Source organism: Urocampus carinirostris, chromosome 19, assembly GCF_059441175.1.
Source record: "Urocampus carinirostris isolate Australia breed hairy pipefish chromosome 19, RoL_Ucar_1.0, whole genome shotgun sequence".
NCBI lineage: Eukaryota > Metazoa > Chordata > Actinopteri > Syngnathiformes > Syngnathidae > Urocampus > Urocampus carinirostris.
Window position 1 is genome coordinate 21,741,073 of NC_142367.1, and position 14,592 is coordinate 21,755,664.

A 14,592-nucleotide genomic window follows, 5' to 3' on the forward strand; every position below is an offset into this window, starting at 1 on the left:
CGCATTTCAATGCAGTGAGCACTGTGATGGCTTGCTTCATTGGTGGTGTTTTTAACAGAGACAAAGGTTTTCATGGTCTGTTTGTTTGCCGTACCTGGACGCTGTGTCTTTTAATGTCTCCGCCTTGTCAGACTCGTGTTTGAATTCATCTTTCGTCTCGTAATGATGTTTAACACTTGGTACAACGCTCTCGGTGCATAATGCACAAGCAGCATGGTCAAATTTTGGCACAAAGCCCCTGTTAACTGTCCGCGCTGGCTGGAAAGGATTTTTTTCGCTGTATTTACTGAAAATCTTAACCCTTTTATGATCCCTTTATTCACCCATCCGTTGCAATACATAACAGCAATCAAACTCCATTATGAATTAAAGTGCATTACAGTAATTGATTGTCGTCGTTTCTTGGACTGGCATTGCTTGCGGCAGGGTGCCCAGTGTGCAGTATTTATGGCAGGGTGCGTCTTGCACCCCACGAACGAGGGGAATGTCGCTCGATTCCTTTGCTTCCCCAGGTTGACTTGCAGCGTTTGCATACTCCAGCTCCTGTTCCCGTTTTTCGGTTTCCTTCTGATCACTGGCCACTTGGAGCGTGTCTTCTGGCTTGAGTGTTATGATCAAGTTGTCTTGAGTGTCTGCCCAGCTCTGTGATCACATTTAATGTCAAGTCATGTTCATTTGTATAGCCCTTAATCACAAGTAGTCTCAAAGGGTTGCACAGACCATAGACTTTTCAGAAAGTTTCCCACCCTTTGTAGATAGAAAGATAGGGGTTTCTGTGCTGTTCTCTGGAGGGACTAGTACACCGCGAGATCTTACAATTATAACTTATATAAGGACATTCTCTCCTGTTACCCTAACAATGAATACTATAGTTTCACATTAAAAATAATAAAATGGCATCTTATGAATGTTAAAATTAAAACATAATGTAAAATAGAAATAAACTTCAAATGATGTAATGATATCCCCACATTTTCTTCTAATTTCTTATTTTACTTTTTCACTCAAGGCTAACACATCAACATTCTTTTTAGTCATCATCCTTTATATTTCCTCTATCTTCCACTCATTCGCTTTACTTCCACATCCTCTCACATTAAAAAAAAGATAAATCCAGACAGAAGTCCCAATCCCAAGAAGAAAAAACCTAGACCGGCAATGAACTAAGCATGCGCTTCAGAAAAAAACGACGTCTGTTTACGTTACAAACTTGATTGTGAAGTGTCACAGTTGCCATGGCGCTCAATTGGCTCCGCCCGTGTGGTGCCAGCTGTGGCTCATTGACAGATCGGCTGTCCGTCTTTTTAAACTCAGTGCTTTCATTTTTCCTTTGTCGGTCCGTCAATGAACCTCTGCCCCGCAAGCCGTGGGTTCTGACTCGGTCCTGTTTTCCTGTTGGTATTTCCTGTCCAGTGTTCTTCCCGTTTATTTTGTCCTGTTAAATATCTGTTTCCTGTTTTGTTCCCGTTTATTTTTGTCCTGTTTATTATTCTCTCCAGTTTTCGTTCCCGTCCAGTTTGTCCTGCTTATTTCTATATCCTGTTATGATATCATTCCTGTTTGTCCCGTCCTGTCCAGTATCGACCCCATCTGTCCATTATCTGCTCGGGCAATTGGAATGGTTCTCGTCGGTCTCTGGCTTTCTGCCTTTCTACGCCAGACCGCTGCCTAAAGTGCATGACTCCCCAAATCCCGTAAAATAAGACTTGTGTGAGAACGTCGTGCGTTTGGGTTCTGATCCTGTTCTTGACAGCAAGCATTTGTTTACATGGGTTTACCAAACAAGAAAATGGCTGACTATTCAGATCATAATAATTATTGACTGAAGTCACCGTTTTTCTAAGCTGTATACAACAATTCCTGATATTATGCACAACAGCGCCCCACCAGTTTCATCTTGGTAATGTGTCCCAAAATCCTGGACGGTTACAATTGTATTCAACAGTAAACGGAATCAATTGTCCAAGCATGGAGTAAACAGCCATTTTCAATTTCAAAGGTCTATTTTTTTTTTCCTCCTTCCCGCAACAGGCCTCCAGTTCTAAGTGCATTTCTAAAATCACTTGTTTTTTCCTACTTTCACCAATTTCAACCTAGAATAAAATAAAAACTTGAGCATGTGCGTGAAGTCACTCATAAAATTTGAATACACTATACAAATACAGGCAAACATGTATTATAAGTACAAATACACGATTCACACAACAATGGTAACTATTTGGAAAATACTTAATTTATACATACAACTACACTTTATAAACAAAAAATGTTTATTTTCCACTTGTCTCGAACGTATAAATGTGCATCCCCCAACTGTCACAACGAGAGGTGGGTAGCATAAAGTTGCATTTACTCAATTACATTTACTTGAGAATGTCTTAGGATATTTTATACTCCTATGACTCATTTTAAACCACTGTACTGTTAATTTTTACTTGTAGAAGAAAGTGTACTCTTACTCAGCTACCTTAGGCTACATTGAACCTGTTACTTAAATTCCTTAACTGTCTGCCAGGCGCATTATCTAAGTACCGTATTTTCCGCACTATAAGGTGCACCTAAAAGTCTTAATTTTTTTCAAAAGCCGACCATGCGCCTTATAATACAGTGCGCCTTATATATGGCTCAATATTAAATCGCAAGGTCTCGCAACTTACGCAACAGCCGCCGACTCGATTTTCCCCCGAACGTGGAGTAGTCCGCGGCGTATGCTGGGATTTATATACCGGCGTTTCATTGGCTAACCAATGTGTCAATCATCATTTGAATCGATCGCTATTGGCTAAAGTTATTCGGAGCCCTGGATAGGCTAGAGGGCCGAAACAAACCCTGCAATTGGCCGAAAATGATGTGTCAATCATCAGTCAAATCGATCGCTATTGGCTGAAGTTATTCGGAGCCTCGGATAGGCTAGAGGGCCAAAACAAACCCTGCAATTGGCTGAAAAAGATGACTTTGAATAGCAAGCTTGCTAAACTACGCCATAAAGAAACATGTTTCATTAGTCTGTATTTGTAAATATTTTACTCTCCTGGATTTACTACACTCACGGTTGTAAGAAGACCATGGTTGCGTATCATTATTGAACGTAAGAAATTAGGTAAGCTCTGCGGCTTTATATTTTCCCGGTATCTTGTTTTAGAACGATCTTGATGTTGCTGTGATGAGTTGAGTGAATTCAACTCAATTCCAAGTGTTTATTGTCATATGCACAGTAAAGTTGCGAGCTAAAAAGAAAATAGAAACTAAGGAATGGTTGGCATTTCTTGAATCCCAAGACTTCAACCTTCCGAATGATATTTGAAACGATGCATTTGAGTGACATCGTACGGACAACGCATCCGCACGTGTCTACGACACGTATTTGCTTCTTTGCAAGCTTTGGGAATGTTAAGGGGGTAATCAGTTGGACTGAATCATCACTGTTTTGTCCACGTTCCCATTGTAGCGCCTTATAATCCGGTGCGCCTTATCTATGGAAGATATAGGACCAAAAACTATTTTTTGGGGGTGCGCCCTATAACCCGGTGCGCCCTATAGTGCGGAAAATACGGCATTTGTTTTTGTTTTTTTAAGTCTGGATTCGAGCAGAGACCTAAACAACCACCAAGTAGCACTTGGGAGCAAGGTTAGGGAGGTGTTTATTACTGTATTGTTGGACAGTCGCTGTTATTTATGTTTTATTTTCACATCTACCTTGATATTTATTAATTTTAATATTTTGAATGGTACCATTTTATTATATTATGTATTTAGGTAATTTATTTTAAATCATTTTTTTCTTTTTTGATAAGATAATTTTATTTATACCTTCATTTAGTTATTTATTGATTTAAATACTCTGTGCAGCCCTTTGTGATTTAAGGGTGTCACAAATAAACATGTTTATGCTTTACTATGTTTAGTTTCTACGAGGTTGTCATTACTAGAAGTCATGTTAAAATACTCAGTCAACCCCTGAAACAGCATGGCGGTTCGAAATCCAATATCCTAGAAAATCGCAATGACTCAATACGAATCAATCTAATTATATTGATTGGCCAGCTTTACCTTAAAATTTCCGTGACACTCCCCATAAAGCCTCTGGAAGTATGGCGCAGGAGTTGGAATGAAGGTACCTCTTCTGCACCTAGGAAATCACGATTTATTAATTTAGAAACCTTGAAATTAGTCTCTAAAAAGGGAACACCGTACTTCTTGGTCAATATGCAGCACAGAATCAAAGCGATTGTGGCCATCACAGCTGAACTGAGGAGGACTGTTTTGCCACTTTTGGATAGAAATCCATCAATTGTGGAACCTGGGAATGGGCTACAATGAGTCAGTTAGTTAATTCTAGTTGTAAAGGGGGTATCTTGGGGGAAAAAACTTAATAGGTGTTGTGAAATCTGCTTGCAAAGTGAGTATACTATGGGAAAAATAGTAATGGATAATGTGAACTCAGCCTTCAGAGTTGGTAAATTACGGAAACGGGTAAAAGGCAGTAGTGGGCCGTCGAGGCCTGCAAGGCCTTTTCTGCTGGCCTAAAGAATATCTGAATCGCGATGTTATTTATATTTTGAGCCACAATACTGTTTAAATAATTTCAAATTGTCTGTCTGCTTCCTTTCCTTGCTTCTTTCCAGTTGCTTTGCCTCCAGATGTGTGCTTTCCTATAAGGAAAAAACTATATTACCAATGTATCGTTTACTAAATTGTTCGAATAGGTTATCTGACTCCATTAACCAAACACAAACAAACTTCATTCTCCTAACAATGCATGCTCTTTTCTTAATGGAAAAATGAACAAAGATAGCTGGCATTTTCACACGGGGGCAGATTTATTTTCTTTAAGTATTTAAGTGAATTCCAATTAGCCGAATTATTGTCGCTCGAAGCTTCCTCTAGCCTCCTTTTCGCGTTTGTCCCTTTCATTCTCCGATCTAATCTCCCATCTCTCCTTCTGTCTTCTGCCCACATCTTTTCAAAAGCCGGCGGGTCGGCCCCCCATGGGGCGTGCTGACTCCTCCCCTGGGCGTGCCGACTCCTCCCCTGTGGCGGGTCAGGTGCTAGCTTCACCACCTCCTCGCCGAAAGGCGCCGCCATGCTGGAAATGTGAATTTCCCTTAGGGGATGAATAAAGTATCTATCTATCTATCTATCTATCTATGTCTAAAGAAAGTCATATCAGCAAAGCGCTTCTCAAACAATGCCGACGTCCTTGTGCGTCTGGCGTTCTTCCGTCAGCACTCACAGGAATTCTGTTATCAACATGCGTCTAATGCATTCCAGTCAACCTAACCTTCTAATATACCTTGAAGAAAAATCTCTCTACTGCATCAAACTGAGTACATGTACTTACTTTGTAGTTAATTTTATAATATCCGTTATAGTCAAATGTATAAAATCTTTCACTATTTAAGCAGTTAATCAATCACATTTCAGCTATTAGTTGTTGCTAGGCTCAGAAATCTACCTGGAAGCCTTTACAAAAATCCTGAAGACTGTGTACCGTAACAGCAGTGTTGGATCAAGCTGTTGGTTTAGCCAATCAAATTTCAAGTTAAAAAAAATCATGGAAAACATCACTGGGTTCACAAGCTTTTGATTGGGCAGGGAGGTGGTAATCTATCAAAATGATCGCGCCAACAATTGTTAAATTAGAAGAGACAGAGCTTCACAATGGAAAGTATCATGCTCATTTAATAGCAAAAAAGCTAAATACTACAAAGCAAGTAGAAAAAGGTTTTGTCCGCCACTTTCAGTCCAGAGGTAAGGGCTAAAATGTCAATCATTACATTACGTCCGGGCCGGGCGTCTCTCTTGCTGATGTTTTCTTTTTATTTATTAGCCACCTGTCATTGTTCTTTGTCTCTGTTTATACAGTCTTGTTTAACTTGGATCATGTTTCAAAAGACAGGCTTGACGCAGAGTTCGGTGTTGCCAAAGCCAGGTGCCTCTCACAAAGACACTACTTTTATTTATTTCTCTCTCTCTCTCTTTTCCACCCCTTTTCCCCCACTCTGTCTCTGTCTCTTTCACTCTGTGTCTCTCTTTTTCTCTTCCCTTGTTGCTCTTTGTCTCTTTCTCTCTCTGTCTTTTAACCTCTTTTGCTCTAACTTCCTTTTTTCCTTTTCTCTCTCTCTCTTCCTACCCTTCGTGCTTTTTTTCTTTTTTTCTCACCTTCTGTCTTTCTATTTCTCTTTGGATTTCTTTCTTCCTCACCCTTTCTTTTCCCCTTCTCTCATGACTTTTTATCTTTTGTTTCTCACGCTCTCTCACTCTCTCTTTTCCACCCCTTTTCTCCCACTCTGTCTCTGTCTCTTTCACTCTCTGTGTCTATTTCTCTTCCTTTATTGCTCTCTGTCTCTTTCTCTCTGTCTTTTAACCTCTTTTGCTCTAACTTATTTTTTTTCCTTTTCTCTTTCTCTCTTCCTACCCTTTGCGCTTTTTTTCTCTTTTCTCTCCTTCTGTCTATTTTTCTTTGGATTTCTTTCTTCTGCTCCCTTTCTTTTCCCCCTCTGACGACTTTTTATCTTGTTTCTCACGCTCTCTCCCTCCCCCTCCCTCTCTTTTCAGCCCCTTTTCTCCCACTCTGTGTCTCTTTTTCTCTTCCTTTGTTGCTCTTTGTCTCTTTCTCTCTGTCTTTTAACCTCTTTTGCTCTAACTTCCTTTTTTCCTTTTCTCTTTCTCTCTTCCTACCCTTTGCGCTTTTTTTTCTCTTTTCTCTCCTTCTGTCTTTCTATTTTTCTTTGGATTTCTTTCTTTCGCTCCCTTTCTTTTCCCCCTCTCTGACGACTTTTTATCTTTTGTTTCTCACGCTCTCTCCCTCTCTCTTTTCTTTTTGTCCCGCCCTCTCTCCTTTTCCCTCCCTCTTTCTTTTATTTCTTTATCTGTCTTTTTCTTTCTCTTTAATCTACTAGTCCGGCCCCTGACAGACTGTTTGATCTATCGTGTGGCCCCCGAGTTAAAATGAGTTTGACACCCATGTGTTGATATTACACAAAGCACTGTATTACGGAAAATCAAGGTCATGTGAACACTAGTTTCAAAGGGAGTATATTGTGGAGAAAAGGCAAATGGTTACGCAAGTGCTTTCTAGTCTCTTTTGCCCAAGTTGTTGAATAAACCCCGAAATTGGTCACCGTTCCCCGAGGCGGTCCTCCATCGGACCTCTTGAGACCAATCGCTCCATTGGCCCAAAAAGTGACTCCCACTGGGCCTGGACCTCACTCGGGTTCCGTATTCCGTGTCGGCCTCCAGGTCACGCCCATCCACCGAGAAGTCCTCACTGTCTTGATAATGGAATCTCACCTGCGAGGAAGAAGAACACGGCGCTGTATTTTCGGCGCCATTGTCAAAATGGCTTCCTTACGATCTCTTCGCCCCGTCTGTGGTAGAAGCCGAGCTGGTATTCGAGGTACTCCGACAGGGCGGCGTATTCGCATTTCTCGTAGGTGTTCTTCCAGGTGAAGTGGTGTCCACCGGAGTTGCGGGTGACTGCGAGGCAGCACGGTGCGTTCGGTTTGACTGGGAAACGAAAGCGTTCATAGGCTTTGCTTTATGTGCAATGGGATATACTGGATTTTCCAGACTATGAGGCACACTTAAAAACCCCAAATTGGCCATTAATCTCAAAGTGTGCCTTATATCTTTGAAAATGCATAGTTACGATTAACTGATACTGCGTACGGTAACTGTTCTACCTTTGATGAACGGAGTGATCTTTAAGTGTCCTCTTGTTAATATGTCGAACGCTCAATGCAATCTCCATTGAACAATTGTAAGAATCGATTATTTGAATGAGGAATTTAGTTTTCGGGAATGTACAAAATAACGTACACTTGTTTGAATTGTAAATGTTCTGCCTTTGAGAATCATATGAAGCAGGGGTATCAAACATATGGCCCGCTGGCTGGATCAAGCCAGCCAACAGGCAAAGTTGAGAGAAGCGCAAGAGAAAAAAAGGTTAACAGTGACCTGCAGTTTTAAATACATCCACTTGGTGTCTCCAAAAGGCGCCACTCCTAAATTGCATGTAGGTGTATTTTTTTAACTTTTTCTTTCTATCTCTATTTCTTTCTTTTTCAATTTATATTTCTCTTTCTTTTTTTCTCCCTTTTTCTCACATTCTGTTTTTCTCCTCTTTCATTCTCATTTTCTCTGTTGCTTTCTTTTCCTTTTTCTTTCTCTGCCTCCTGTCTTTTTTCTTTTCTCCATCTCTCTTCCTCTCTCTTTTTCTGTCTCCTCTTTTTCTTACATTTTTTTCTCTCCATTTCTTTCTCACTTTCTATTTTTCTTGGTCACTTGCTCTCTCTTCTCCTTTTTTTTCACTTTATCTCTCTTCTCTCTTTATATTTCTCTCCTCTTTCATTCTCTTTTTCTCTCTGTGTTGCGTTTTGGCTCCTTTCCCTCTCTCTGCCTCCTCTCTTTTATCTTTTCTCTCTTCCTCTTATCTTTCTTGTTTTCTCTCTGTCTCCGCCTCATTTCCTTATATTTTCGCTCTCTTGCTCTCTTTCTCTGCCTCCTGTCTTTTTTCTTTATCCCTCTTTTCCTCTCTTTTTCTTTTTCTCTCTCCATTTCTTTCTTTCTCACTTTCTATTTTTCTTTGTCACTTCCTCTCTTCTTTTATTCTCACTATCTCTTTATATTTCTCTCTCTCTTTCATTCTCTTTTTCTCTCTCTGTTGCTTTCTTTCTCCTTTCTCTCTCTGCCTCCTGTCTCTTTTTTATTTTCTCTCTTCTTCTGTCTTGTTTTCTATCCGTCTCCACCTCATTTCCTTACATTTTCTCTCTCTTGCTCTCTTTCTCTGCCTCCTGTCTTTTTTTTTCATTTTTCTCTCTCGCTTTCTCTTTTTCTCTGGCTCCTCTCTCACATTTCCTCTCTCCATTTCTATTTTTCTTTCTCATTTCCTCTCTTTCTCTTTTCTCATTTTTTTCTCAATGCATCTCTTTCTCCTCTTTCATTCTTTTTCTTGTTGCATTCTTTCTCCTTTTTTCTTTGTCTTTTTTCTTTTCTCTCATCCTCTTTCTCTTCCTCTCTATATACTTCTCGTTTTCCATTCGTCTCCGTCTCTTCCTCTTATATTTTTCTCTCCTGCTCTTGCTTCTCTCTCCCCCAAACAAGTTTGGCAGCCTTGATATAATAATAATAATAATAATTTCCTTGTATTGTCATTCTGTGTAACAATGTACACAGAACGAAATGTCGATTGCACCTGACCCGTTGTAGCGAGCCGATGCAGCCGCAGCCAACAGAGGGCGCCGCCGACCACTTTTTAAGTCTTAGGAATGACTCGGCCGGGGCGCGAACCACCGACCTCCCAGTCTCAAAGCGGGCGCCTTACCACCTAGGCTACTGAGCTGGTTATGTAGAGTTTTTTTTTTTTTTAGTTTTAATGCATTTATGAATATTTTATTCAACCACAGCTCTTATTGTAGTTTCAATTCCAGTGCACCTTATAACTGGAAAATATATCACAGGGGCGCCTTATAGTGCAAGGAAATCCAGTACACGTCACAATGACTCCCTACTATGTTCCTTGGGCATGTATCGGCCGTCCAGCATCCGGCAACTCCGAGCACCTTGCGCCTCACACAAGGAGATCTCGTAGACGTCGTAATCGAAAATATCGCAAGGATCTCGCGACGTGTTTATCTTGACGGAACAGGAACGGCGCCCTCCAACAGAGTCGGACAGCTTGCATGCGAATCTGTCGCTGCGGAATGGAACATTTGAATCAGGGTTGATTTTTTTTTGTGAATATGTGAAGATATTTAGGAGACTTGCTCTGTGTATTTCTTGGCGAATGCAAGCCACCAGGGGGCGTCGGGGCCTGATGTAAGGCTCAGCGAGCAGTTGATTGTCAGCATGTAATCGGTGTGGCACTCGAGGTCCGTCGTATTGTCTACAAAGAATTGCACATTATTGTAAAAAAAAATATATATATATACCAAGACAATCTTGTTGCCAACATTGTACTTCCACTAAACAATGTAATTAAATACAGTTGTGTATCGTGCAACCGGCTAAATAAGCCCCCAAAAATGTTATTGTATTATGCGACAAAAGATACCAGGGAAAAAAAGAAATGGAAATCTTGTGAAAGAATGACGTTTGTCGGCCGTACAACCTTTGCAATAATACATGAGTCAATTCATTCAAAAGTTAATTTTTTTTTCGCATTGCCGTAAACTCAGCAAAATGTAACTTGATGTCAAGTTTTGGACATGTTAGATAATGACTTAGTTGCCACACTTGGGACTGCCGTTGCTCACTGTTGTTTCAAGCGTTGCTCACCGACTTTGTGTGAACGCTCAGACCCGTGGAAAATTTGAAGGAACATTGCTCAAAAGGCATTAAATTTACATTTAATTTACTTGCATTAAGCTGTAGGAACCATGTTTCAGGAGCAAATTCTTTATTTTCAAGTCAAACAAAATGATAATTCCACACTGCGATTAAATGATTGATAGAAATTGGAAAGAAGACATCACCTTTGATGGAAAATCCAGTATGCAAGAAAAGCAGCAAGAATTTGAGCTGCTCCATCCCTCCTGCGACCGCTCTCTGGGTCCGATTCCCGAGACGCTCTCTATTTAAAGCACAGGTTGAGGTACCGGCCTCTCTCGTGCGCAGTTTTCATAACATGCAAATTAATCAGACGTACACTGGCTGCTCACATCTCCAGACATTCAAGAGATTAACCGTAAGAACTGTGATTTACATGAGAGCAGTTCTATTACAACTTGTTTGTTTCCCCAAACTTTCTTCTACGCAACCCGATTTTGTGTCACTGATTGTGTGAAAGATGCCCGAATTTGTACACGTCATTGCAATGCTCTCACACTTACGCTGATATCAATCTCACACTACTGAAACACAATCATAATCGCCACAATACTCTCTCGAACGCTCTTCTCAAACCGAAACTGTCGTACGCACAAAACTTTTCACAGTCCATGCTAAAAAAGTACACTTATACGCACAGTACTCCCATTGTTATACAAGTAACCCTTTGATCCTCATTTCTGAAACATACAGTACATACCTGTCAACCTGTATGTTTTTGCCGTACAAATTACGTTTATTATGCATTTTAAGACGTGTACGACGTACGAGAAAATCTGTACGGAAAAACGCAAATTTGTCAATGATGGGTACTATCCGGTATACACCGACTATCACGAAACGGCAAATCAATCAAGTCAAACGAGTTCGCCGCGGTAGCCTCCATCTCGGTATCGCTTTCTTTCCCGTTGCAAACGAAGCGAGCGGTTTGATGCTACTGTGCGCATGCGTTTGCCGCCTCGGATTTCATGTGGTAGTTATGTAGTGAAAGGAAGTCCGTCTCTTTTCAGAGAACCGGCTTTTTTGCCTCAACTCGTTAAAGAGAGCCGGCTCTCAAACGGCTCACTTGCTTTGATGCATTATATTACGAATCATTATTGTTGTATAAAGAAGTTAAGAAAAAAAGGAAGTATAAAAGGAGAAAATGAAAAAAGACAGGTTTGTGGTGATCCCTTTTAATCAGTATATTACCAACAATAATTTAATGCAGAAAATGAATGAATAATTTGAATAAGAAAATGTATTATTCTATTTAATTATATTTGCATGCATTTTTTCCTTCTACAGTAAACGTCCAAGCTACTTAATTTTTTAAAAACTTTTTTATAATAAACCTCATTAATGTCGAGCAATTCAGTATCTCACGACAAAATGTTAATTAACAATATATATGATATAACGAAACACATGTACAATATAACATGTTAAACTACATAAATAGACACGTTTGAAAAAAAAATGGTGTAAGATTATTTTGTATTTTGTAAGGGAAAATCCAACATTTTGTAGGGGCATGGAACTTGACAGGTATGCATACACAGTTCTAGTCGCTCTTGAAAGAATAAAAAAGGTATTGATACTACAGGAATGCTCTCATACATACTACTGAAACTCCTAATACACATGACTCAAGCACTTTTATACACACTAGTGAAATGATCTCCTATACAAAAGCTTATGTTTACGCAAGTGACACTCTCACACGCTGAACCGAAATGTTCCTTGCACAGTACTAAATTTTTCCTTACAACACCTGGAACGAGTCGTGTCAGAGACACCATTTTAGTTATCATTTACACACTACTGAAATCTCATATAAACAAATTTAAATTTATCTTTAAAGAATATCATGCACACTCTTCTAAAGTGTTTGCATTCTCAATAAATCTCCACTTTTCTCAAACACACACGACAGAAATACTCTCATATACAACAGATCTCAATTTCTTTAAACAAGTGACAATCTCGTACACAAATGCGTGAATCTAAATTGCTCCTGCCACTGAAACACCTTAAACTGCAGGCCTGGAACAAATAGTGTCATAAACACCATTTTAGTTCTCATTTACACACTACTGAAACATTCTCTTCTAAGGTGTTTGCATTCTCAACAAATATCCACTTGTCTTTAAATAGATGACAATTTCAAACTCACACTACAGAAATACTCTCATATACAATAAATCTCACTTCATCTGTAGACAAATGACAATCTCATACACATAGGCCTGAATCTAAATTGCTCCTGCCACTGAAACACTATAATCTGCAGGCCTGGAAAGAACAGTGTCATAGACACTATTTTAGTTCTCATTTACACACTACTGAAACATTCTCATAGACAAGTTTTATATTCATCTTGAAACAAGTGACAATTTCAAGCACACTTTTCTGAAATGTTCGCATTCTTAACAAATCTCAACTCGTCTTTAAACAGATGACAATCTCGATCACACACTACAGAAATACTCTCATATACAATCTATCTCAATTTATCTGTAAAAAAGGTATACTCTTTCAAACACGCCAATGTCAATTGCTCCTGAAAACGATTTCATACACTACTGAAATGCTTTTATCATTAATTTCCGCCCCACACATAATTTTAATACTTTTACATACTACTGAAATAAACTCTTCCACAACACATCTCAATTTATCTTTCAAAACGAGACAATTTAACACTCTCACTATTGAAATACTCTCATACAAATCTCAGTTTATCTGTAATCCACTGACAAAATAGTTTTAACAATATATACATGAGCATTTTAATTGTAACCCTATGCAGTATGAGTATGTGAGCAAAAATTACCCCTGATAATCTCAGGTATATATGAGAGCATCTCAGTACAGAATACTATTGTGTAAATTATAACCTTATCTTTGTTCCTTTATCTTCTTTGTTTTCTTTTATCCTCACTATTAAATGTGAAACTGGAGTGCCACGTCCAATTTCGTTGTCACAGTATATATATATATATATATATATATATATATATATATATATAATATAATGACAATAAAGGTATATTCTATTCTATTCTATTCTATTCTATCCTATTTGGATTTCATTTTACTACATGCCTGTAAGTGTCAGGGTTCCAGAATGAGTTGAGTCAAGAAAGCCGTTTTTATCTGATTTTGTGCAAATGTGAAGTAGAAACGTTGCGCAAGATTCATCGTGAGAAGCTGGGCTTTAATATGAGATCCACTTCGATTAATCTGCATATCGGTGTTAGGAGACCGTGAAGTTGATGCTGAACATGCTGAGTAGTTAATTCCGTTTCTACCACAGATCGCTATCAATACACCCAATATGTAGACTTGATGACACATTAGATTTAGTGATGTACAGAGTGGGTGGTGTTTTTTATATACGATTTTATTTCCATAGATTTTTGAAAATGCACAAATATAAGACACAAAATGCATGAAATATAAAATTTTCCTAGTACTGTTCACAACAAGGCCCAATATTATGTTATTTCTGTTTGTATACTGTACAGGTTTCTTCATTTTCCTCATGTAGAGTTTTTTGAGTTTTTCCTGGCCCTCATGTAGGTTTTTGATCAGGGGATCGTGTCATAATAGTCTGTAGTTCGCAATAGTCTGTGCAGCCCTTTAAGACTCCTTGTCATTGAGGGCCAAACAAATTAACAGGACTTGAGGTTTTTGAGTTTTTCCTTTCCCTCATATTAGATCAGGGGATGGTGTAATAAGTCTGTGGTCTGTACAGCCCTTTGAGACTTCTTGGGATTAAGGGTGTCACAAATAAACATGACTGGACTGGACTGATTCGTCGCAGTAGAAATAGGCTAGCATTTTGGGAGTTTTTCATTTCCTTTCAAGCGTGTGGTTAAGATCTGGAGGAGCACTTAAGAATCGCAGTGTAGCTTGCCAAGAAAAGTGTGATAGCGAAGGCCTGTAGGGCACACAGGGGGAAGGTGTAGTCCATGGAGAAGACGTCGTGGGAAACCCGTCCGAACTGCATCACGATGTAGTCGCCTGGAAGACGCACCTATTAGCCTGTTAGCATTCGCGCAAAAGAATCTGTTTTGTTAGAAATTTAATATTAAAATGTACCGTTTACCAAATTGTTCGAATTAGTTATCTGACTCCATTACCAAACACAACCTACATTCTTCTAACAATGCGCGCTCGTTTCTTGATAGGAAAAGATGGACAAGAATAGCCGACATTTTCACACGGGGCAGATTTAATTTCTTAAATAATTTAGCTAAGTGAACTTTATCGAATATA

At 39.2% G+C, this 14,592-nt stretch overlaps 1 protein-coding gene across 1 annotated transcript; it reads right to left on the bottom strand.

Moving 5' to 3' along the window:
* Positions 1-366: 366 nt before the first annotated feature.
* Positions 367-10,629, bottom strand: LOC148347709 (interleukin-21 receptor). Its single transcript, XM_088324277.1, has 8 exons — positions 10,476-10,629; positions 9,769-9,886; positions 9,513-9,697; positions 7,355-7,509; positions 7,125-7,293; positions 4,195-4,300; positions 4,051-4,129; positions 367-642 (listed from the first exon to the last, which is right to left on the bottom strand). The coding sequence occupies exons 1-8, from the start codon at positions 10,528-10,530 to the stop codon at positions 367-369; spliced, it is 1,143 nt and encodes a 380-aa protein (XP_088180403.1). The 5' UTR covers positions 10,531-10,629.
* Between the last annotated feature and the right edge of the window lie 3,963 nt (positions 10,630-14,592).